The sequence below is a fragment of the Hylobates moloch genome, unplaced genomic scaffold (assembly GCF_009828535.3).
Source record: "Hylobates moloch isolate HMO894 unplaced genomic scaffold, HMol_V3 SCAFFOLD_17, whole genome shotgun sequence".
Taxonomy (NCBI): domain Eukaryota; kingdom Metazoa; phylum Chordata; class Mammalia; order Primates; family Hylobatidae; genus Hylobates; species Hylobates moloch.
This window is the reverse complement of record NW_026652292.1, coordinates 74,955,544-74,982,114: the sequence shown is the minus strand read 5'-3', so window position 1 is coordinate 74,982,114 and position 26,571 is coordinate 74,955,544. Positions and strand designations below refer to the sequence as shown.

General features: G+C 42.8%; 1 protein-coding gene across 1 annotated transcript in view; it reads right to left on the bottom strand.

The window, feature by feature from the left end:
* The window catches only part of CLNK (cytokine dependent hematopoietic cell linker), a 201,551-nt gene that overhangs the window by 115,727 nt on the left and 59,253 nt on the right, over nt 1-26,571 (bottom strand). Inside the window, exon 3 of the mRNA XM_032135391.2 lies at nt 3,583-3,654. Coding sequence (XP_031991282.1) covers nt 3,583-3,654 — 72 coding nt within the window. The remainder of the gene's footprint in view (nt 1-3,582; nt 3,655-26,571) is intronic.

The window sequence follows — 26,571 nt, the reverse complement described above, 5'->3', positions numbered from 1 at the left end:
GGCACCCACAGGGAGGGCTTATTTCAACACGGGTGCCTGGGCTCCAGCACGTGTCCTTCTGGTGCAGTTGGCCAGAATCTGGGAATCAGCATTGCTAAGTTCCCAGATGATGCTGAAGCTGCTGGTCCCAGGCCCATGCTCTAGGAGCCGCAGCTACCAGGCCTCACTGTTAGAGATGTGGCTGTGCTTTCCAGAAGGGCTGGGCACATGCCCCTTCCTCATGGTGGGGAGACTTGACAGGAGCAGATTAGTGACTCATCAGAATAGAAATCTACATTCATATGTATATGCTGACATATACGTATAAATAAGAATATACATATACATATATATACATATACATAAGAAAATTTTTGATCACTTAGAACCCAGGGCTGGGCATGATGGCCCACACCTGTAATCCCAGCACTTTGAGAGGCCAAGGCAGGCAGATCACCTGAGGTCGGGAGTTCGAGACCAGCCTGACCAACTTGGAGAAACCCCATCTCTACTAAAAATTTAAAATTGGCTGGACATGGTGGCGCATGCTTGTAATCCCAGCTACTGGCTGGGGGGCTGAGGCAGGAGGATTATTAGAACCCAGGAAGCGGAGGTTGCAGTGAGCTGAGATCGCGCGATTGCACTCCAGCCTGGGCAACAAGAGTGAAACTCCATCTCAGAAAAAACCAAACGAAACCAAACCAAAACAAAAACCCAGAAATGCCACTTGACTTGAAGCTAGACTCTGAAGTCAAATCCAACTGATACCACTTGCTACTGGGACTGTGACAAAAACAAATAACCTCCCTCAGACTATTTTTCCCTATCTGTGAATGGGAATAGGAATGCCTACTTCAGAGCATTATGGTGAAGACTGAATGCCAAGGTTCTGGTGCATATCAGGTGCTCAGTTACTGAGTGGAGTTTGGATTTAATTAACAAACATCAGTTGGCGTTTTTCTTTCACTATGGACATGAGGAAACAGTACAAAATAAAAGTGGGTGTTGGGGATTTAGTGAGATGTTATAAAACACATTCATCTCAATATTGCAGACAGATCATGGATAATGAATGGGGATGTGATCTGTATTTTACGTGGAGATCCTCCAGGGCTGTATCATCCAAGTGGGGCCCAGCACGCAGCCTGGTGTTTTACTTTATTACCAGGAGATCAAGGCACTTTTGACCTTGGGGTGGTTGGGCTGTGGGGGCCTGCAGGAGAGTTAACTCCTACACTCAACCTAGCATGAGGGCAGTGATGGGGAGCACCAGGGTTGTTGATATTAGTAATAATAATTACAGCTGCCATTTACCATATCGCAACTAGCCACTGAGCCTCGAGGGAAGTTAGTCACCCTCTCTGGGCTGCATTCTTCTTTCATGTAAAAATGAGACTAATAAGAGTGTAATTGTTGGGATCCAGTGAGGGTTACCTATTAGCTCTTAGAACAGCATCTAGCACATAGTGAGCACTCAGTGACTATTAGCCCACGTTATTTAATGAGAACATACTCTATTCCCAGCACACCTCAGAGGTCATCCATTTATTCTGCGGACACAGGAAGGTTCAAGAGATTCAACAGTGAACAAGAGAGTCTACTTCTTCAAATACCATGTCTTTTTTTTTTTTTTTTTTTTACTTCTTGAGACGGAGTTTTGCTCTTGTTGCCCAGGCTGGAGTGCAATGTCTCGATCTTGACTCACCGCAACCTCCGCCTCCCAAGTTCAAGCGATTCTCCTGCCTCAGCCACCCAAGTAGCTCGGATTACAGGCATGCACCACCACATCTGGCTAATTTTGTATTTTTAGTAGAGACGGGGTTTCTACTAAAAATACAAAATTAGCCAGATGTGGTGGTGCATGGAGTTCGGGGTCTCAAACTCCTGACCTCAGGTGATCCGCCCGCCTCAGCCTCCCAAAGTGCTGGGATTACAGGCGTGAGCCACTACGCCTGGCTTCAAATATCACTTCTAAAAACACAGGAGGTGTTGGAATGGAAAAAGAGGCTTGTCTGGGGCCACACAACTAATAAGCAGCTCAGCTGAGATTGAAATCCTGATCCAATGGACTCATTCTACACTGCAATGCTGCCCATAAGTAGCTTCTTCCTTACCTTATCATCAGATATTGATAATTACAATTTTTACAGGAGTAAATACATTGGTTTAATAGTTAAAGGAAGATGGTAGACACAAATTTGTAGTTTTCAGACATTTTTAGTTGATTTATATATCTGAAATAGTAGTTTATATTCATATAATGCATTCATTATAAAATATGCAGTGGTATAGAGATTTGTATGTCTACAGTTTTTTTTTAAATTTAGGTTTATAAATAGTTTGGAACAGGTTGCGAAAACATCATCTGTTGCTCTTTTTAATATATCTTGAGCATGCTATGACACATTCTGAAATAATTTGCTTCAGAAAAAAGCACTGCTCTTCTCTCTCTGTCTTTTTTTCCTCCAAATGTAACTGTAAATATTACTTTGATGTTTGTAATTGCTTCAACCCTCTCCATTTGAAAGACGGCTTCTAAACCTTCCATCTCCCATCTCTTGCTATTGTCAAGAAATAAGGAAAACGGACTTAAAATGCATTATTCAAATGTATTTAATGGAAACATTAAAGAAGTCTGAGAAAGCCACAAATTTCCCTCTACTCAAAGTGGTTTTGCAAAACACCTCAAGTATTCTATCATCTTACCAGCATTCATTCACTCTGCTTAGGATAACTATTTATTCCGGAACATTTTAGAATTCCAAGACTGCTTATAGTGTCTGGCACAAAGTAGGGATTGAAGGATGTTTGATGGATGGACTTGAATTGGGATTCGAGGATTGATAGAACTTGTGAGGACCCTTGGGTACCTCTAGGAACAGAAGCCACCCCAGGAAGGCTTGGCCAGGAGTCCCGCCTGAGCATGGGAGAGACGGTTCTGTGCATGAGGTTGTGGCCCAGGTTTAGTCGGCTGGGCAGCGCTGGGCAGTATAGAGCTGGATTTGACTTTAGGTCTTGTCTCTTGTCAGTAATTCGATCAAGTTAGCACACGACTCTGAGCTTTTTGACTAGTCTGCGAGCTCCTTGAGGGAGAGACTTTGTCTTTTGTCTCTGCGTTTTCAGTAGCCTATGCAAGTTTTGATGCCATAACTGCTCAGCAAATGTTATTCTCAATCGAAGGACAAAGGAAATAAGAATGTAAGCAGTTGGCTCTCTCTCGTCTGCTTGCTGTGAGGCTCCAAGGTAAACTCATGGCCGGATCCATGATCCATCATTCAAATCATTCGCTGGCAGAGGAATAGAAGCCTCCCCATCACTGGCTCTCTCTGGGGTTGTTTAGAGACCTGGGAGGGATGGGTGGAAAGAGGCCTGGCCTGCAGATCTGTGGAGGTGGGGGCTTCTCAGCCTAGGTTTGTATCACACACCTGCTGGCTGCTCAACCCCAGCCAAGCCCCTTCTTCTGCACCTTGCTCTCTGTCTGACCTCTAAGTCACTACAGGTCATTCCATCACATTGACAATTTCCGTGTGTGTGATGGTCAGCTTATTTGTTACAGAATTAAAATTTTCACTCCTCTATTAATAAACAAGTAAATATTCTGACCTGTTTTTTGGCAGACTGAAGTTCTGGAATTTCAAATCGTTGGATCCTTCTTTAGTTGTCCTTCTATTGCTCCTGGGATGAAAGAAAATAAATTATAGCTGGAAATAGCAAGAAGCTAGGGGAAAAATTAATTAAGTGCATTCGTTCATAGAAACAAGTCAGATTTAAGTAATTATGTCTCACACATAATTCTGAATCTCTCTTTGCATTACCACTAGGGTTAAAGAAAATTTGTGTTTAAAGTAATCCAATTACTTAATTTTTTAAATGTAAGAGCTTTATTTTACAGGAAACAGTAGTGTGGGGCAGAAGAAGTGCCCATTCAAGACAAGGATATGGGCTGCCTCTCCCTCAGCAGCAGGGTGACCTTGGTACTGTCCTTAAGCTCTGCCAGTATCTGTCTCCTCTGTAAAATGAAGAATATCATACTTTTGCCAAATGGTTGATGAGAGGCTGTTAAGAAATTTGAGGGACAGCAACCTTGAGCCAGGCAATGTCTCAGATGCTTTCCTATGTTTGTTGAATTTCATTAAAATCTAGCAAACATTATCCAACGTGGGAAGACAGACTATTTAGCAATAGCAACTCTGATTCAAGTAATATTTATTGAGCTCCCATATCATTTAGGCACTTTGCTAAGGCACTTTCTGTGAAGAGATTAACTTATTTTTCATTGAATTAATTTGCTAACATTCATTGAATACATTCACTGTCATAAAGCATCATTGTTATGCATTCCTAGTTCATTTAATCAGCCTCGTTTCCCACATTTTCCTTTCTTTTGCAGGCATTTCATCAGCTCTATCAAACACTGACTGGTGATTTTTTTCCTCCACAAATGCTCCTGACAACTGCCTCCTTAGCTCAGCTACCCTCTTTGTTCTCCCAGTTCCACTTGGGGCAAATTTGCCTCTTCCTGGTCCTTAGACTTTCTCTGCTCCCTCCCACGGGGCCCTTTCGGGTACCGTTCCCTCTTTTCAGATGCCCTTGTCTTCTTCTTATTAACGGCAATTCTTACTTCCGAACTCAGCTCAAGTGCTGCTTCCTCAGAGAATCCTCCTCGACCTCTCAGACTCGCTCCTTCACAGCACTTGCCTGAGTTTTAATTTTACTTTTGTTTTAACTGGTAACTTGTGTTCACATCTGACTGTTGCACTTCCATCTCCACTAGAGCAGAGATTTGCAGGACTTAGTGTCCCCAGGGCCTGGGTCAGTGCCTGGTCCACCGAGGAGCTGAGTGGACACTCATACATGTACACACAAAACTAAAGAAGTCCAGGAAATACTTCATGATGACTTGAGGCTCTCTCTTCATCTGGGATTTGCCTGTAGCCCATATAATAGAACATAATAAATTTAAAAATCTGTGAGTTGCTTGGGTATATTTTGTCACTGTGTAAATTGACTATCTACAAAGATGATGGCTTATTTCATTATTATTAATTTCATTTTTCCATTTTTTATTTTAAAATTTCATTATTGTACTATTTCACATATTTCATTATTCATTGTTTTTTTTTTCTGTCCAAATACAGCTTAATTCACAAATTTCCATCTGCACTCTGACTTCTCTACTAAGTTCCAGGCATGAACACTGAACTATTTTCTGGATCTTTCTAATTGGTTATTCCCCAGCAGACACAGGCCTTTTTCCTAGTGAGAGGCTCCATTGCTCACATGGTTTCCAAACCAGTAGCCTGGGTGCTAACCTTGAGTCTTCCCACCCCTCCCCCTGTATCATTGCCATCATCCGAATCTGTTACTGAATCCTAACAGTCAGATTCCCCAAATGCCTCCTCACTCTGTCTCTTCTTTGTCACGTTCATGAGCTGTTTAATATATTCAGCCTTCCTTCTGCTTTCAGTATCTCTAGGCTGACCTCCAGCATCTACCCCTAACTGCTTTCCTGGCCTCCTGGGTTCCAATCCATACACTAAACTGCAGCAAGAACCTTTGTAATTATTAATAGCAGAATATTATCAGGTCACCTCCTTGAGAATTCTCATCAGTTCTCTATTCCTGCAAGATAAAACCCAAACTCTTAACCACGATAGCTATGTTTCCTGCCCCAGTGGCCTTGAATCACATTTCTGTTGCTCCTTTATTTCCTGCTACCCTCTCTCTCTGCCAGGTCATCCCACACTGTGGCCTCTGGGCCAGACCTTTTTTTTCTTAATGCTCCCGTATCATTGATCTAATTATTCTTTTTGCCTCCTCTGGGCCTGGCAAAATGCTTTTCATTCTTCAAGGTCAAGTTCAAATATTACTTCCCTATGAATTCTGCCCTGCTGCTTCCGCTTTGAGTCCCTCTGGTACTTTTGCATACCTGTCTATTGCCATTCATTTCGTTTGTTCATGAGTCTGATCATTCATTTACTCAACAAATAGTTATTGGATTTATTCCATACCAGGCAATGCACAAGGCAATAGGGTATAGTAATTAAAGAACAGATGAAGGCTGCTTCCTGGAGCTTTTAGTGTATTTAGGGAGCTAGGCTGTAAGCAAGTAAACAATATTGTTAAATGCCCTGTACATGCATTCATTATGCATGTACATGTCTGAGTCCCCTTGCATTGGAGCCTTGCAAGGGTAGGTTGTAGCCTGGGCACCTTTTTCTCTCCTAGAACACTGGTTAACTGACCCTGCCTGCTTGCAGGAATGTTTGTAAGATAACAAATAGATACCTAGATACAAATACATAAATGGCCTGCAAGTCTGGGCCCATACACAATAGCAAGCCATGTAGTTAATTGGACAAAGTCCTTTGAATCTCTGATACCAGGGGAATTCTGGCCTATCCCTGCACTGAGAAGGAGCTCTCAGTTTCATCATGTCTCTAGGTTATCGGCGTCATTTCTGTGCTCTGACAGCCCATGTAGCATTTGCCTAAAAGGCTTTAACCAGGCCAATTTTAGGAGGATGGGATAGAGTCTGAGAGTTTCTCAACTTGTTCCTAGGTGCCTCAAGAACCCAAAAGACTGGGAGCTACCTCTGACCTTTCTAGATAATCAGCTTTGGCCTTTTTAACTTTAAGAAGAGAGCTGAACTCAAACTCTTTTTATTTCATGTTTGTAGCAACCCTCAGTAGCAAATAGGCAGGCATTCTTCTCAACTCCATGCTACAGATGAGGAAATGGGGCCCTAGAGTGGAGAGGATTTAGTTCCAGGTGGCCAGGCTAGTTGGGGGTAGAACCAGGGCATGCATCATTTCACCTGTCTCCTGGAGAGTGTGTGTCAGCTATGTTGCAGAGGAAGCCAGCGCAGGCCCAGCTGGAAGCAACTAAGGGGCACGCGAGCAAGTAGGAAAGCAGGTGGGGAGAATGGAGAATGGGGAGGAGGAGCTATTCTTCCTACAGTGGATTATTGAAGGAAAATATTAACAAGGCTGGAAAATAAAGAGCCATCTACCTAGACAGTAAGTGGTTAAAGCCTGTTTGTAAACTACTTACAAAGAGAACAAGCATTACCGGGTCTCCCTGCCCTAAATCTGAATCCTAAGTGTTCAGATTTTAAAGATACTTTTAAAAAATATACAATGCTGAAAGATTTATAAACTCTCAACATATCACAAAAAATGTTATTAAATAATGTTAAGCATAATAGGGCAAAATTGTTTGTTTTGCATTGAATTGAGATCTGACCTTGAAAGGAGATGCTCAAGGTTCTCAAGTTGGCTACTGCACTTGGGGAGGACAGTACCATTTACTAGTCTTCTAAGTAGATGCACATCATTTTACAAGGCCTCAAACATTTGGGGCCAGCTGCCTTTCCTGTCCACACAGCCCATCCCACCCACCTAGTGAAATGAATCACATAAGCCTTTTAAACTGCTGCTCGATTTCCTTGTCACAGACTCTGGTCAAGTGTCCTCCAGGGAAACAACACAGGCTAATTGATTGCACCAAGAACTCAGCACATCCTGAAAAAGCTGGAAGTGCCATAGGCTTGTAGAGAAACTGAGGCACAGAACATCAGTGGGCCAACCAAATAATTGTTCTTGCAATCACTTTATCTTCTGCCAAAACAGAGCACATTGCCGCACACACTCCAGACTCTTTTCTTGAGCGCCCTCCCAGTACCTTCAGGTCCAACACCTTGCAGTGATCTTTGACTTCTTTTTCCCTTTCCGCATCTCCCTCCTGCATGACCAGTCAATGATACCCATCTAGTCCTCCTTCACATTTTCCTTGCCTTGTCCCTATCTAATTTGCCCTGTGAAACTGTCTTCTGCAGACCCTTATTATTTTTCATGTAGACCTAATAGAAGCCAATACAGTGTAGTTGAATTGATATGTGGGTTTAACGACGTGTACCAAGGTGTATGTCTACCCAAAAACTGTACATGTGACCTTATTTGGAAAAAGCATCTTTAACAATGTAACTAAGCTAAGGATCTTGAGATCAGATGATCTTGGGTTAAAGTGGGCTCTAAATACAATGCAAGATCTTCTTCTATGAGGAGGCTGCGGAAAAGACCCGTGTGAAGATGGCAGAGATTGGAGTGACACTGTCACAAGTCAAGGAACTCCGGGAGCCACTAAATGCTGAAAGAGGCAGGAAAGAACTCTCCCCTAGAGGCTTGGGAGGGAGCACGGCCCTAGCTAAACTTTGATTTCAGACTTCTGGGCTCCAGAACGGTGAGAGTAAATCTCTGTTGGATTCAGCCAGTACGCTTATATTTGTGGCAATTTGTTATGGCAGCCGCAGGAAAGACATGCACTAAATATCTTATCTGTCCCAAGAGATGAAAAAATGAATTAGACTCACATCTAAACATGGGCAATGCAATAGGCACAATGGTAAAAAATGTACACATGGTCTAGAAGAAAAAGGAGGAAGAAGCTGGTCAAATATTTAAGTAATAGTATAGTTAAGGAAGGCTTTCACTAGGTGGTGACAACCAGTGAAGGGTTGAATTTTCCAGACGGATGACACGGCAAGTTAACAATGGAGAGCAAGTACAGGAAGCCTACTCCAAGAGTTAAAGACATCTTCTCCATCCCATCTTGGTCATTCCCCTCTAATTTCTCACCTTTTCAGAGAGATGTTCCCGGCTGCACCCAATATGGCAGGTGCAGTCTGACCAGCACAGAAAGAATTGCCATTTCTTCTGTTGTAAAACTGTACTTCTCTCAGTGGACTTTTAGCTTAAGTTCTGATTTTTCCAGAAGCTTCTCAGTCTATACACTCAGAGTCAGCTTGCAGGCTGCTGAGAAATCACTAAAATTGCTCTTAAGCCACAATTCTCTTTCAAGGTCTTATACAGTTTGATTTTTGGCACAAACATCATGAATAATAATAAGGTATAACACTATCATTATAATGAAAATCAGAACTGCAAGAAATTTATATAAGATTTTCACCTAACTGGTCATTGTTTGTATTTCACAACATATTAATCCATTTAATCCTCCTAACAATCCTATGAGACCAGTCCTATTCTATCCTCATCCTGCTGAATTTTTTTTGCCTCATGTTCAGCACATGTCCCATCTCCTCAGGAACTGCCACAGGTTGGGCTCCTGAGGAAGCAGACTCTGAGACAGAGGTGACCACGTAGAAAGTGTTTTAGGGAGTGCTCCTGGCACCAACCCCTGTGGAGGGAAGAGAAAGAGGCAGAACTGGGCAGAGGGAAAAGTGGGCTGTGATGCAGTTGCAACAGAGGCCTCAGCAGCCCTCACGGGGAATGAGGGCTCTTCTGAGTATCCCACGTTGGGGTGGGAAGGCCAGGTCTATGCACTCCTGGGTGGCCCAGTCAGTGGGTGTGGGCTGCTCCAGGTGAGGCAACCCTGCTCAGCCAAGGCAATTCCCAAAAAAGGTTGAGAGGGAGACCTGGATGGAGACTCACAGAGTGTAGTACAAGATCATCTTGGATTCCGACTCTTTTTAGTGAGTTTGAGAACCCAAAGAAGCCAAGATAGGCTTTGGTTATATTTTTCAGTAGAAGAGAATGAGAAGGAGCAGAAAGAAGGAGAAAGGAAGGGCTGAAGTCAGGAGTTATCCTGAGGGCATGTGTCCCCTGGGAGCGAGTAGACTGGATATGAATGCAGCTATGCCAACTGAACAAGCTGTTCAATGAATCTTATTGCCATTTTACACATGGGGAAGAGCAGGGGTATAGTACCTTACTCATATATTAATTGCATGTTCGTGATTATATTTAGTTTCTAGGGCCCAATTCTTACCCCAAATGATTAAAGAATATCATAGTTGAACAACCAGTAGCATCGAGAAGGGCAGTTGGTAATTGAGATATTTCAGCCAGGTCAGAAATGTGGCTCAATTACAGAGAGGCAAAGCTGCAGTTCTAGAACTGTAGCCAAGTGATCGATGTCCATTTTATTCATCCATTTGGTCCCTAAGCTGTAAGGGTGCTAGGTGTAAACTTCCTTCAAATTGCATATTCCTGCACGCGCTTCTTCTAAGCCGAGGAGATTGTTAGCACTCTCCTTGAGCAACTAAATGAAGGTTCCGGGGTCATGATGCAATGGCCTACATGCCAGTCAACATCCATGTGCTTGATCTGCCCATCCTGGAAAAAGCAAAGGGTACAGAAAGGCTTCCTGTCACAGCTTTTTTTTTCCTTTTTAAGTTTAAATATATGTGTATGGTGTCTATTCTTTCAAGTTCATGAAGCCCCACCATTCATTCCCTATTATCTCACATTTTTATGTTAGGAGACTGCCCCCTGAAAATTTGAGCTTGTAACCCTTCACATAGGAACTTGAGAGGGAAGTCCACTAATGAATTTCCGGAAATGAGATGTTTTAATCATTACTCCCCACCTATTCACTGCCTTTGCAGTTTCATGGTGTGATGGTTAATTTTGTGAGTCAACTTGGCTAGGCTATGGTGCCCAGTTGTTTGTTCAAACACCAGTGTAGACGTTGCTGTGAAGCTATTTCTTAGATGTGATTAACATTTAAATCAGTAGATTTTGACTAAAGCAGATGATGATTCATAATGTGGGTGGGCCTCATCCAATCAGCTGAAGGCCTTAATAACAAAGACTAGGGTTTCCTGAACAAGAAGAAATTATGCCTCAAGATTGTACCATACAAAGCCTGCCTGAGTTTCCAGCCTATTGCCCTGTGGAATTTAGTTTTAAGACTACAACATCAACTCTTACCCGAATCTCCCGCCTGCCAGCCTGCCCTACAGATTTCAAACTTGCCAGTTCCCAGAAGCTTGTGAGACAATCCATTAAAATAAATCTCTCTTGCTTTCTCTCTCTCTCTCTCTCTCTGGATACATATGTATATACAGTGACACATCGCTTAATGATGGGACTGTGTTCTGGGAAGTGTGTCCTTGTGTGAATGTCATAGAGTGTACTTACACAAAGATGGTGGAACCTACTACACACCCAGGTGATATGGTATAGCCTATTGCTCCTAGGCTACAAACCTAAAGAGCATGTTACTGTAATGAATACTGCAGGCAATTGTAACACAGTGGTACTTGTATATATAAAGATATCTAAAAATAGAAAGGTACAGTAAAAATAAGTAAAAAAAAGATAAAAAATGGTACACCTGGGTGGGGCATGGTGGCTCACACCTGTAATCCCAGCAGCACTTTGGGAGGCCAAGGTGGGTAGATCATAAGGTCAGGACATCGAGACCATCCTGCCCAACATGGTAAAACCCCATCTCTACTAAAAATACAAAAATTAGCTGGGCGTGGTGGTGCATGCCTGTAGTCCCAGCTACTCGAGAGGCTGAGGCAGGAGAATCACTTGAACCAACTCCTTAACAATGATGAAAATTCTTTACTGAACTGTGTTGAAATTGGGAAGAAAACCCTCATGTTATCCTCAAGTCAACTATGCATTAAGTAGCCTCTGTGGGCTGGGGATTGCATTAGGCCTTGTCTGAGTCACTTCGGGCTGCTATAACAAATTACCATAGGCTGGGGGGCTTAAATAGCAAACACTTATCCCTCATAGTTCTGTAGGCTGAAAAGTCCAAGATCAAGCTACCCTTAGAACTGGCGTCTGGTGAGAGCCTGTTCCCTGATTTGCAGAGAGCTGTTTCCCTGTGGTATCCTCACGTGGCCAAAAAGATCATCTCCCTTATATTTCTTCTTAGAAGAGCACTAATCTCATTCATGAGGGCCTCAAGGGCCCCACTTAACAATACCATCATTGGTGGTTGGAATTTTGAAATAGGAACTTAAAGGACACAAACATTCAGTTCATAACAGGCCTGGTCACGTTAAACAAGACAGGGTAGGTGCTGCCCTCATGAAGGTGACAGCCAAGTGAGTGGGAACCAAGCCAATGAACAAGGGGCTCTCATCCCCCCTTCTTCTCTTTTCCCCACGTTCCTACCTTTGTTTACTCCTGATTTGAATGGCTGCCTGGTTTCAGGACAGTCTACCTGGCTCTGGCCCTATTTTCCCTTGGCACTCAGCTCTAATACCTGCCTGTTGGGGTCATACTTAGCCAGAACTCCTTATTGGTCAGGAGGTAGCCCATTCTCTGATCTCCTTCCAGTCCCTGGGGTCCACTTGGGCTGCATTCCTGTCTTCTAGCTTCTTCTGACTCACGGTAAGGCCCTGGGTTCTCCATTGAAATGGATCAGATTTTGGTTTTCAGGGACTGCCACCTGCACAGTCATCATTTGCATGCACATCTTCTACCAAAACTCTGCATTTCCTGACATTAGGGACCACCTGTCAAGACCCTCATACAGAAGAGCAGCACAGGAAATACTTGTGCATGAGAAGATCCAAGACTCCTGGAGGCAGGAATGCCTCATGGGAATAACTAATTCTTGTTTACTGAGGCAGAAAAGGGCTTCAGAGTGTTCTAGAATAGACCAGCACTGCCGATGGGTTGCAGGTGCAAAGTGGAGGGTGGCATTTGATTTTAGCTCCTTCCTTTGCCAGAGTTGTGTAGTCTCAAAGAATCTCAAAGCATGAAGCTGGGTGGAAAAATATATATCATCTGCTTGAACCTGCTAATTTTACAAATGAGGAAAATGAGACCCTGTGAAGTGAAATCATCTGTCCAAGCTAACCAGATGCTGAGAGACAGAAGGTTCCACTGCAGCTTCTGGCTCCATGTGAGGTGATCCGGGTCCCTTTTATTTGGCCTTGACTTCCCTAGTACTCATTTTCTAATTAAGCCTCGTTATGTGCCTTTTAAATGAATGCTTATTTTTTTTTCTTTTTATTCTTCTTGGGGAGAGAAAAAGAGAAAGACAAAAAAAGCTGATCTAATTTAGAAAACAAGAAAATAATCCTGAATCCCTGATGCCCAGGTTTCCAGAAAACCCATAAAAGCTTTTTCCCCCCTCTTCTTTTTTGTTTAAATTTTGATTCAGCAAGAGGGAATAAATGAACCTAGACAAAGAAAGGCCTTACATCTCATCTTTTCAAATGCTTTCTCCTTTTTTTCTCCGTCTTGACTGTCAAGAGATGTAGCTTTTAATAGACCATCAATGTATGTAATGGGCAAATACAATAACAACAGTGAATTATCATTTTTATAGGTCCATAGACTTGTTCCTGGTAGAATTTAATTTATAGGTGGTCATTCTTGAAAGACTCTGGATGCGTGATAGAAAACAACATGAAAAAGCAACACACACACACACACACACACACCCCTATGAATCCTCAAAATAAAAACTTGATTTGTACCTGGTAAGTAGACACCCCATAAATAGCCTGAGTAAAAAAGACATAATGGTCTGGCCATGGCGGTTCATGTCTGTAATCCCAGCACTTTGGGAGGCCAAGCCAGGCAGATCACTTGAGGTCAGGAGCTCGAGACCAGCCTGGGCAACATGGTGAAACCCCATCTCTACTAAAAATACAAAAATTAGGCTGGGCGCAGTGGCTCACGCCTGTAATCCCAGCACTTTGGGAGGCTGAGGCAAGCAGATCATGAGGTCAGGAGATCAAGACCATCCTGCCCAACATGGTGAAACCCTGTCTCCACTAAAAATATAAAAATTAGCTGGGTGTGGTGGCATGTGCCTGTAATCCCAGCTACTTGGGAGGCTGAGGCATGAGAATCGCTTGAGCCCAGGAGGCAGAGGTTGCAGTGAGCCAAGATCGCACTACTGCACTCCAGCCTGGTGACAGAGCAAGGCTCCATCTCAAAAACAGACAAACAAACAACACAAAAATTAGCTGGGCATGGTGGCGGGTGCCTGTAATCCCAGCTATTCAGGAGGCTGAGGCATGAGAATCACCTGAACCTGGGAGGTGGAGGTTGCAGTGGGCTGAAATCATATCACTGCACTCCAGCCTGGGCAACAGAGGGAGACTAAGTCTCAAAAAAAAAAAAGATGTAACAGACCTTCTTCTGCAGTCTGCAGGAAAGTCGCGAGGGGCCTCCCGTGAGTGCCAGAGGGGCTTCTAGAGAAGGAGCCCCCCAGGAAAACAGCCTTTCCTCTATCTCCTGGTGCCATACTTTATGACCCCAGCAGGTCCACGAAAAAGAAGGGAAAACAAGGTAGGGGAGGGAAATGAGAAGAGAGAGTGAGACCCAATGACGTGCCGCTCCTGGGGGTGGCTCCTGCCTTGCGTCCTCTGAGAATTTCCAGCACCCTCTCCCCTTCCTTCCCTCCACTTCTCACTTCTCCAATCCATTCACTGTGTTGCGGCCAGGATCCTCATTGTAAAATCTGGCATTCCTCTTGCCGGTAGTCACGGTCCATCTTTGGAACATGGCTCACTGGCCCTCCATGGTCTGGTCCCTGACAATCCACTCTCTCCCTACAGCCCCCATTCTGCTCCCAAAGAGCAGCCATCATGAACAATTGGCCAAATCTCTGTCTGTAAACAGTAAATGCTGCATGTCACAGCCACTATTCCCACAATGTCTACAATGAAAAGGTGCATAGGTGAACATTGGATGCAAGCTTTCTTGTTCCAGACCCATCTCTCATTTGATCCTCTCAGTAACCGAGTGTTGAGAGAGCTGAAGAAACCTACCCACATCTCTCAGTGAAAAAAATGACATTTATTTTATTTCCATATTCCCAGCTCTTAGAATGGGGCCCTGCCCACAGGAAGAGTTCAATACAGATTGGTGTGAAGTGACAGAACGGAGCTTTAGTACAAGGTCTGCCCAACATCATGATCCTGAGAAAGAAACCTGAGTTTGAAGTCATTCCCCAAAAGGCAGTGGACACATTGGCCTGTGAAAGATCCCACATCCAGAGTGTCTTGCTGAGAGTGTCAGCCACTTTTCTCAATTATTCCTGTTGACAACATTTCAGGTTAAGCCATATTTCTACTTTACAGATGGGGAGGAAAAGCCCAGGGAGGCAAAGTATATTGTTTGCAGCTGCACAGCAGTAAACACCTGAATGGCATTCAGTATCAGGCCTATCTGACCTAAAGACTGTTTCTTTCTGTTGCATCATGCTGGGTTTCATGGAAGTGGAGAGTGGCTGGAATCCTAGATTTACCCCAGGGCTTATCTACTGCCCTTGGTACACAGTTGCTTTCCCACGCTGATGAGCTCTGGGGTGCGGCAGATCTATCTTATCATGTTGTCTGTAGACATGGGTTTTCAAAGCACTTATCAAAAGATAATCAAACCCAGGAAGCCAGGGTTGGAGTCAATCATTATAGCTCATCTCTGTTCTCCAGGGACTGTTTAATAGCAGCATTTGGCACCAGGGTGTTTAGGCTTTGCTACATGTTGAGAATATTGTAAGAATTAAATGAGATAATGCATGCAAAATGCTTACAACCATGCTTGGAATAGAACAAGTCCTCAATAAGTATTTAGGCTAGAAATTTTTACCAAAATGAATTCAACAACACATTTATTTTTTTCTTAGTTCTCAGTGTGGGCCGAGAATTACTCTCAGTGCTCAAGATATATCAGTGAACAAAATAAAGAAGATGGCTAATTCCTATGGAACAAAGCAGAAAAGGATCTCTGTCCATGGAACAGAGAAGGACAACAATAACAGTAAACAGAATGAATCAGGAATGGGTATAGCATGTTAGCAGGTGATAAGGTGCTCTGGAAGGACTGTAGAGCAGGTGGGGGAATCAGAGTGCTGGGTGGGGTGGGCAGGTGGGTATGAATAGTCCTTGGGGTGGTCAAGGTGAGCCTCGCTTGGAAAGATGGGAACAGGGAAAAGGCACTGGGCACATCAGCTGTGGGTTATCTGCAGGAAAAGTTCAAAGGCAGGAGTGTGGCTAAGTAGTTGAATCAAGGTAATGAGGTCCACGTGGCTGAACTGGAATGCCTGCAGGGATGGATGGGGAAGATGGTCCAAGAGCCTTTTGGGAGAATCAAGGCAGATGTGGCAAGACTCTGTCTGTAGTCACTGAGAGGCACTAGTTTTAGGCCATGACTATGAAGCCACGTCAGGGTCTCAGACAGAGGAACACAAAGATAACAATTATGACACTCAATAGGATCTCTCTGTCTTCTGGCTGGAGAACAGGTACGTCATTGAGGGATAAAGTGTAAACAGAGAGACCCTTTGGGAAGCTATTGCCACAACCCCGGCAGGAGATGGAACAGGATGGGAGCAGGGGAGGTGTTACTCTCTTTGTAATAGCTGAGACTTCACCCACAGAATTAATCTCTCCTGAATGTCTGCTGTCTTGGAAACCATTAAAAAAGCAAGCCAACTTTGCATGTTTTCCCTTGTTCCATCCTGCATAGTTCATCTGACTCTGTGGCTTTGTCTTTGACAGTCTGCAGGACAGGTTCTGTCTCACCTGGAGCATGTGCTTGGGATTCCAGAGGAAGCAGGGAGCCAGGTGCTGACCAAGGACCCTGAATGCCCAGGCCACCCTCAGTGGCAACCACCATGCTAACTGGAGATTGAGAGAGCAACCTTGGACTCATAGTGTGCCTGCCCTCTCCACACTGAAATTTCTCCAGCTGTAATATAGGAATTTAGATTATTTGGGCTCTGAGAGTCTTCCGGCTCAAACTCCAGTAAATGTAGTGATTAAATTTTCCTCCCCTGGCAGATGTCTGGGTGAGATGTCTGCATGGAGCCTGCTGGTAGGAAATTTCTGTGGGATGTTAGACATCTTGTGTGTATGGTAACTAGCACGTTGATGAGTGGCTGAAATAACAGTAAACACTGTCATTACAGAGATGCCAGGTGACCTGGATATGTTAGATTTATCCACATGGAGTCCTGGTTCCCTTAAGGAAGGCTGAGTTTTCTTCCTTGGTTCTACAGATATCTATGATGCCCTTGTTTGTCTAGGAACTCTCCTGCGTAGACTTAGGCTCTCCCAGAAGGTTGAATATCATGGACATTAAGAGTGTGGGATTTGGAATTGGCTAACTGGCCATATCTGTTTTTCAGCCTGAGAATTCCCATTTCTTGCTAGTCAAAATGTGGTCCCCAGACCAGCAGCATCTCCCAAGGGCCGGTTAGGCAGGCAGAATCCCAGACACCACCCCAGCCCCACTGAACCGAAATCTGCATTGTAATAAGAGGCCATGGGATCTGTGTGCACATTCAAGTTGGAGGAAGTTGACGTGATCCCTCTGGGATTTATTTCTCTTATCTGCGATACAGCTGATGGCAGCATGTCACAGAATTGTTGTAAGGATCAAAAAATCAATACATAAAGAGCCTTGTTGTGATTGTTTCCTATGAGTACCCACTCTCCTAATCACAGAGGTCATCTGGTCTCTATCAGTTCTGGGTGCACTAATAACAGAGATTAGAAGAGCAAAGAAGGGGCTGGGTGTGGTGGCTCACACCTGTAATCCCAGCACTTTGGGAGGTCTAAGGAGGGAAGATCACTTGAGGCCAGGTGTTCGAGACCAGCCGGGCCAACATGGCGAAACCCCATTTCTACTAAAAATACAAAAATTAGTCACACATGGTGGTGCATACTTGTAATCCCAGTCACTCAGGTGACTGAAGCAGGAGCATTGCTTGGACCCAGAAGGTGGAGGTCAGCAGTGACCCGAGTTTGTGTCACTTCACTCCCGCCTGGGCAACAGGGTGAGACTCTTTCTTAAAAAACAAGAAAGAGGCTGGGCACGGTGGCTCATGCCTGTAATCCCAGCACTTTGGGAGGCCAAGACGGGCAGATCACCTGAGGCCAGGAGTTCAAAACCAGCCAGGCCAACATGGCAAAACCCTGTCTCTACTAAAAAATACACAAATTAGCCAGGCATGGTGGCACATGCCTATAATCCCAGCTACTTGGGATTGGAAGGAGGAAGGAGAATCGCTTGAAGGAGGGAGGAAGGAAGAAAGAGAATAGCTTGAATCTGGGAGACGGAGGCTGCAGTGAGCAGAGGTCATGCCACTGTACTCAAGCCTGGGCAGCGGAGTAAGACTGTCTCAAAAAACAAAACAAAACAAAACAACAGGAAAGAAAAAAATGAAAAAGAAGAGCAAAGAAGAGCCAGTAGAGTTCTCCATGCACCTGCTCCAGGTATAGACCCCAGGACTTTTGAGGGGCAGATGAGGATGCGAGCTCATAGTTTCTGAGCAAGTATGCTGTCTTGTCACAGTCCTGGTTACTTTCCCTATCTTTACAGTGGTGCTAGGATGAAGGTAAAATAACCTTGATTTACAAATAATGAAATGACTCTCTAAAGTCAAATATTTTTCCAAGGTCAACTAGTCAATGGTAGTGTTCTGGTAAAGCCTGAAACATTTTCACAGAAAGTCGGTAACAAAGGAGGCATTCAATGTCAGACCTGCATGAAGAAGAGCAGAGGGAATATTGAGTTATCAGTGGTGTGCTGAAGCTGGCTTATGCTCCCCAGCAGAGCTGATTTCTGCATTGAAGTTTCAAGAATTTTGCACACCAGTTGTTAAACAGTCATTATTAAAAATTAAATTATATAAAATTATAATTGACAAAAGTAGACTAAAAGCAAAGATAATGAATATACAAAATACATCACTTCATCACTTTCTAATTATTTTACTACATTTTGCTATTACCTATGGTCTTGATGTTATGTACATCTATTTTATCTGAATGGTGGAAATGTGCTACTGTTCATCTCTTCACCACCCTCAATTTAGTGAAGTCATATTTGCAGCTGGACGTTGGTCATAGTGGGAGTATTTACACTACAGAAATTGGCACATGCTACAAATCAGGGTTTAGTTTACTGCTTTGTTGACACATTAGACTTAAGAAGATAATGGAGGAAATGTTAATAAAGCAGATTTAACTTAACAGTATGCTGTGTCAATATCTATAACATTGCGAATAGCACAAAACAGGACATATTCTTCCAATATTGAAAACTATTATCTGATTCAACAAAGAAGCTGCCTACATCTCTGAAGAACAAGTAACGTTCTCATATTTCTTTGTTGTTCCACTTTTGTTTTACTCATCAATACAAAGGAAAATAGCAACCAATACTGATGTTAGAACTATACTCATTTGTCAATTGCAACCATAGATTTGCTAAAGATATGAGAGTTCAGCAAAAATCAATGAAATCATTCTATAAGAAGCAACTGACTATATGGAATTTATAACGAAGAGTACTGCATATTTCATTATTATTTATAAATTATGTACGATACAACTTTTATACCAGTAACATTTATAATAAAGTTGTGTGTGTGTATATATATATATGTATAGATACACTTTTTTTTTCTAGAGAATTGTTCAACATTTACTAAAATTTACCAGAACACCACTGGCTAACCCACCTTAAAGCATTGCCATTTATAGTGTACTGTGTTAGAACGAACTCAGCTTGGGGGTCAAAAATAGCCAGTACATGGCACACCTAGGATGAAACTCTGGGCTTCTGGCCTAACAATGATTTTACTGCTCTGATCCACATGCTTCTTATCTTTGAAGTGGGAACAGTAATAGTGTCTTAGTTGTACTGTGAGAGTGAGTGCACAATATAAGTTAATGCTACTATCCTTTCAAGAATAGCAACACAAAAGAAACAAAAATCTCATAGACCTTCCTCCCCTCCCTCTCTTTCCTACCCTCCCCATCCCAATGCATACATATATAAATGAAGGAACCTCCTTATCCCTTGCTTAATATGCTAATGTCTTCAGTATTTGTTTATCTGTTCTGCAAGTTCAACTCCCCAGCATCTATTGTTTATAGCTGGAGATATAAAACTGGAGGTGATCCAAGTTCAATATTCCTTTTCTCTTCTCCCCCTAAAAAAATCTTTGTTAACAGGATTGATGTGTGCAAAAGGGGAGAAAAAATCCAAAATCCCCTTACAAACTATCATGTGATATGCAATTGTAAGGTATGGATTTCTCACCAGTGGGACTATGAGCTTCTCATTGGAAATTTCTACTTCCATCATTTTCTGTACTAGGCACTTGGTAGTTATGCAAAACTCTCTGGTAAATTAAATGGCCATTAAATAATAGTCAATCTTTGCTCAGAACATTAAAAATAAAGGCTTTAGCTAGTGATCCATGAGCCAAGCCAGACTTTTGAAGCTTATGGTTTGATTTTCAGTATCTCTACTGTTATTTTGTTTCACTTTTACCATATAGCCAGAAAAGACTGAAAAAGAGAGAAAAAGAGCTCGTTACTTCTTTGGCAGGCTCATTTTGTGGTTCCAACTCTGCACTTTTCTAATATGAGTGTAATCAGGAGAGAAAAAACAGCTTTGTTTGCTTTTGTTTTTGATTTTCATACTGGGCTGTAGGGAGAGATGTGGAGGTATGTTCCTTACATCTGAATCACTAGTGTTTTAGTTGGGAAGCAAAGAGGAAATGAGCTTCTACAAAAGAATCAAGATTCTGGAGATGGTTTCTTAAAAAGTTGAACATATGACCCAGTAATACCACTCTTAGGTATCTACCAAAGAGAAATAAAAATGTATGTCCACCCAAAGACTTACACACGAACATTCTTAGTCGTATTATCCCTAAAAGCCTCAGATGGAAAACAAACCAAATGCCTACAAATTGGTGAGTAGATAGACAAAACGTATAATCATGCAATGGAATATTACTTAGCAATAAAAATGGATAAACTGTTACGCTACGTCAACTAACCTCAAAAATGTCATGATAAGTGAAAGAAGCCAGACACAAGAGAGCACCCATTGACTGATTCCATTTATGTGAAATAATCCAGAAAAGGCAAATCTGTATAGAAAAAAGTAGATTAGTAATTGCCTGGGGAAGTGGGTGGGGGTGGGGGACTGGGATCAACCGTAAATGGGGATAAGAAATCTTATTAGGTTGATGGAAATCTTCCAAAACTGATTTATAGTGAGAGTTACACTAGTTGGTGAATTTACTAAAAAATCATTGAATAGTATACTTTAAAATGGGTATATTATATGACATGTAAAATATGCTGTTTTAGTTTATTCTCGCACTGCTATAAAGAAATACCTTAGACTGGGTAATTTATAAAGAAATGAGGTTTAATTGGCTCACAGTTCTGCAGGCTGTACAGGAAGCATAGCTGCTTCTGCTTCTGGGGAGGCCTCAGGAAACTTACAATCGTGGCAGAAAGTGAAGCAGAAGCAGGCACATCTTACATGGCAGAAGCAGGAGCAGGAAAGAAAGAGGGAAGGTGCTCTACACTTTTAAACAACCATATCTCACAATAACTCACTCAGTCACTGTTACGAGAACAGCACCAAGGGGATGGTGCTAACTCATTCATGAGGACTCTGGCCTCTGGATCCAATCACCTTCTACCAGGCCACACTTCCAACATTGGGCATTACAATTGGACCTGAGATTTGGGTGAAGACACAGATCCAAACCATATTGTATACCTAAATAAATTTATATCTAAAAGAATTTTCAGGAGAAAAGTACATGTTGCCAGCATTCTTTTAGCCTTGATCAATCATCAAGGAGTGTCTCAGGCTCTGTCTTTGACCACAGAAAATCTGTGAGTAGCTCTGTGTTCTACACTGCCATTTGCTCAGTTCCGCTGAAACTTGATAACACATTAGTCCTTCTGCGCAGGTAGGCGAACGCCCATGGACCAAGTGCTGTAATTCAAGCTAACAATGCCTAGCTATCTCCAAAGGCAATCGCTGGAGCCTTTCACGCTAAATTACAGCTAAGCATTGTAATCACCTGCCAGGAAAATAAACTCACTGGTTTCAGGAGCTTTGTGTTTTTAAACCGGTCAGACTCCTTAAACTGCTGCCAGCAAACCATGAATAGACATCAATGTGAGACAGATGGAGACTTTGGGACTGTGTTTTGGTAATAATGATGTGGTTAACCTTGTTCAGAATAAAATGAAATGTTATGAGCTACTATCCCTCTCAAAGCACCTTGGCTGCTCTCTGTGTGGCAATGACTTCACTAATTAAGTGTTGGAATTAGCTTCATTTCTGCAGGAAACATAGGTGTGTTTATGTGTGCAGGAGGGGTTGGGGTGGAAAAAGAAAAAAAAGGAAAATAAATAAAAGGGAAAGGAAAAGCGACATTTAGCAAATGAATGGGTTGGAATAGATCTCTCTGATCTACAAAAGACAGAATTGAACAAACAGCAACAAATAGAAAGCTGGTCAGCATGGTGTGCTGTGTGATCCACGCAGACTCTCAAGTAGGCTTTCCAGTATTGTGTGGAGCTGGCATTCCTATTTCTATTTTACAGATGAAGAAACGGAGGCTAAGGAGGGTAAAAACCCCACCCCAGTCACCAACAGGTAAGTGGCTGCTACAGGCCAGACTCTTCTGCTTGGCTCAAAGCCCGGGGCATTTTCCCATAATATTCTGTCTTAATATTCACTAGTGGGTTTCAATGGTACAGAAAGAGGGAACCTCAATCACCAACCCCTGTTTTCTTTTCACACAAGAATGTGAGAAATCTGTAGCCTGGACAGTCCCTTCCTTTCTCTTCTCTTCACGGCCAAGTGAGAAATTCTGCGTATCAAGAAAAGGGGAGAGAACTGAGCATGCGTCTCCTCTTAGACGCATGCTCCTCCCTTTCCCCAGAGCCTAAGCACTCACAGCTCCTCATTGTGAAAATGAAGGATTTGGATCTGGAACAGGAAGCTGTACACTCCAGTCACATGATCGGTATTAGCCATAACTAACTTCGTTCCTGAGATTCACCGTTTTACTAGGAGGCTGTTGCTTCATTTGGAACCCATTGCTTTGTCCTTTTCAGAGAGGTTTTGTCACCCAGAGTAGTCAACATCAATGCCAGAAACCCACCTATCCTAAAGTCACCTCACTCAGGCACTGACTTAACTGTCAAACAACTGTCACTGATTTTATCTGAGCCACTCAGTAGGACTCCCTCTAACCAAGCTGTCCCATCCCCTTGCATTTTTCTCTAAAGGTGCCATTCATTCCTCCCAGGGCATGCAGCATCTCATATCCATAAGGTTTCTCATGCCTAGGCTGCAGAGCTCCCCAACACTTCCAGAGGCAGTTCGTTCTTACTCTGCTCTCAAAACCGAGACCCAGTTCTGCCTTCTTTAGCCTGTGGTGCCTGCCTGCACCTGTCCTATGGCTCCTAATTCTCCTGGTGCTCTGTGCTTACTGCTCTTATGATGTTGACAGTACAGTGATGGAACTGCTGGCTTGCATGCCTGCCATTTTACAGATGAAGAAACTGAGGCTCAGGAGGGTAAAAACCCTACCTCAGGCTGGCGCGGTGGCTCACGCCTGTAATCCCAGCACTTTGGGAGGCTGAGGCGGGCAGATCACGAGGTCAGGAGATCAAGACAATCCTGCCTAACACGGTGAAACCCCGTCTCTACTAAAAATACAAAAAAAAAAAAAAATTAGCCGGGCGTGGTGGTGGGTGCCTGTAGTCCCAGCTGCTCAGGAGGCTGAGGCAGGAGAATGGCGTGAACCCGGGAGGCAGAGCTTGCAGTGAGCCGAGATCGCGCCTGGGTGACAGAGCGAGACTCCGTCTCAAAAACAAAAAAAAACAAGAAACCAAAAAGCCCTACCTCAGTACCTCAGTCACCAAGAGGTAAGTGGCCGCTGCAGGCCAGACACTTCTGTTTGGCTCAAAGCCCAGGACGTTTTTCCACAGTAAGTCCTTGAAATGCGATAGAAGCGTCTTCCTGGAGAGGGCAGAATGGCAACAGGACACCTCAGACAGGGAGATTCTTGAGGGCAGGGACTGTATTTTATTTGTCTTCTAATTGCAGCCCCAAGCAGAGTTACTGGAAGATAGTTGACATGTATTAAATGTTTGTGGAATAAGGAATACATGAAGAAGTCTATCATTCAATCCAAGAAAACTAAGTGTCATTGGAGGTCTTTCCATTTTGGGGTCCAGTGGGTGTCCTTTGAGTCAAGAGCATGATCTTCGATGGACTTGGGGCCAGAAATGTGACATGTGTCTGAATCCAATCAGATCCAGTTAAGATCCACAAATGCTAGTCATTGGAATCTGTAGCCCTTGAATTAATTCTGTCCTTAGATTTGATAAGCCAATGTCAGATTTATTGTTATTATTTATTATTCTGTCCCTCCAGGACGACATTAGGAACACACTGTCAAGAAAAGGATGATGCGTGTGCTGTAAAATGCAGGACAATTCACTTTCCAGGTGGGGTCTGGGGCCTGTGGCTTCTCTGTGAACTTTCTTTGTGTGCTGTGAAAAATTTTCCAGCCGCAGCCTATTGTCCTGTGATTAGACTCTGGGGATCCACAGGTAAGAAATGAACAATTCTAAGGGTAATTGAACACTCCACAAATTTTCACAGTGGATCAGCACTGTGCCATTTAGCCCAGGTATTTCTGTGATTGCGATGCTGAGAAAATGTACACCGTTAAATGGTTCTCAAATCACTCTTTCATCTGAGCAAAACAGGACTTGTTATTTGCAGTCTAGGTCATAAAAGCAAGTGGTTTGGGAACAACGGCTGCTTAGAGACTAAGAAAAAAGTTTTGTTTGGAAATTTGAGTTCTTAAAATCCAGGCATCAAAGATTTCAAGGAGTAGAAAATATTTAAAAGTCTTTGCACTCTCTACCCCTTTATTTGGTAAATACCATATAGATTGTTAAGGGCATAGCCAGCCAGGAACCCGGGGTTATAATGGTATCATTCCCATTATACTGATGGGGAAATTGAGGCTTGTGGTCATATAGTTTTAAAGGAGGGACGCTGGGAGGCAAACTTGTGTCACCAGATTTCAAGCCTTATGTTTTCTCCAGACAAGTATGTCACTTTGTTTATTCTTGGGTTCATTTAAAAATGTAAAAGAAATATCATTTTCCTCTGAGAGCTTACAATTCATGAGGGGATGTGACAGGCTACAACAACTCATGGCTAACTGCAATACAGGCATGAAAGAACTGACCAAGGAAGGAAGGTCTTTGCCCAACCTTGGTTGAAACAGTATAGGACAGAAAGGAGGCACCCACACCATCTGGAAGTTTTCACCAGTTCTTTGTCAAGAAAGAACATAATTTTGGTATTAAAACTTGTTGTCATGGTTTGGTGGAAGGAACAACAGTACAAATGCATATAAAATTTATACTATGAAATTCGCCCATTTTGAGTATATAACAATGATTTTTATTATGAAAATATCTTAGTCAGCTTGGGCTGCTGTAAGCGAATAGCATGGACTGGGTGGTTTGAACAATAAATATTTATTTCTCACAGTTCTGGTGGCTGGAAGTCCAAGATCAGGGTGCCAGCATGGTCAAGGTCTTGGTGAGTGCTCCCTTCCTGGCTTACAAACAGCTTCTTCCTTACTGTGTCTTCACTTGGTTGAGAGAGGGAGCTCTGGTCCCTTCATCCCTTACAAGGGCACTGATTTCTTCATAGGGGTTTCACCCCCATGACCTCATCTGAACCCATTTATGTCCCAAAGGCCCCACCTCTAAATACTATCACATTGGGGATTAACTAGGGCTTTGATACGCCAACTTGGGGGAAACACTAATATTCAGTCCATAGCAGTAAATTATACCTCAATAAAACTGTTAAATATTAATTAAAAATCTGCATTACCTACAGTTCTTATTCCGGAAAATGAATCTTCCGTTACTCAGTTAAGTCATTGATCGGCTTCATGAACTCCTGACTTAACAAATCCCTCTCTATGTTTTTCGAGATGGATACCTGTGTTGGAGAGGGTTGATGGACAATTCACTCCAAGATTCAGAGTATGTAAAATCAGAGAAGCAGCCGTCTTATAGGATGCTCTTTTAATAAAGCCTTATATATTTCTCTTTCAACAAGTGTTTGTTGAGCATCTCCTCAGTGCCTCTGGGTAATATAATATGGTGGCCAGAGTAAGAGTTCTGGAATCTGACTGTCTGGGTTCATACTTCAGCCCCTAACCTTGTAGATATGCAGCCTCTAAAGCTTAGGGAATGCCAGTACATGTTTCTAAGCCTCCAATTCCCCATCAATAAATCAGGTGAGGGGCCAACTTCTACTTCATTGGATAATTGAGAGGATTAAATAAGATGGTGCCTGACATAATATTTCGAAATGAATTAGATATATAAACAATATCTAAAGTAAGTTTTAGATATTAAGTGTTAACCACACAGATGATAAAATACTTAAAAGTTTGTGCCCTGATCTGTAGGGACTCCTTGTTTAGAAGGGAAATAGGCAAATAAGCAATTTCAGTTCAGTGTGAAAAATGCTCAGATAATGAAAAATACAGTTGCTACAGAAGGAGAACCCAACCCTAGAAAACCCTCCGTGGAACTCCGAGTCAGGACAGTGATGCCTTCTCTTAAAAGGTAAGAAATGTGCATGATTGAAGAAAGATAAGAAGTGTAGACAAGTGAAGAAAGGAAGAAAACATGTTAAATGTTACATGCATCAAGGTACGTGTTTAACGTGAAACGTAAAACATACATTCCTGTGAAATGATGCTGTCCCAGTGATTGCAACAACCTAGAATTTTCTGAAAAAAACACTTTTTAGTTTCTCCATCTCTAGGTGGAAAAGCAAATAGCCTGAGTGGTTTAGGTTTACACAATCTAAACAATCCACAGCATATGAGCTGGAGGAATGCAGATGCTGGAACAGGTAAGCACTAGTGTGCTTTGCTGAACCTTCACCTCAAACCACGTTAAACAGTAGATATTCC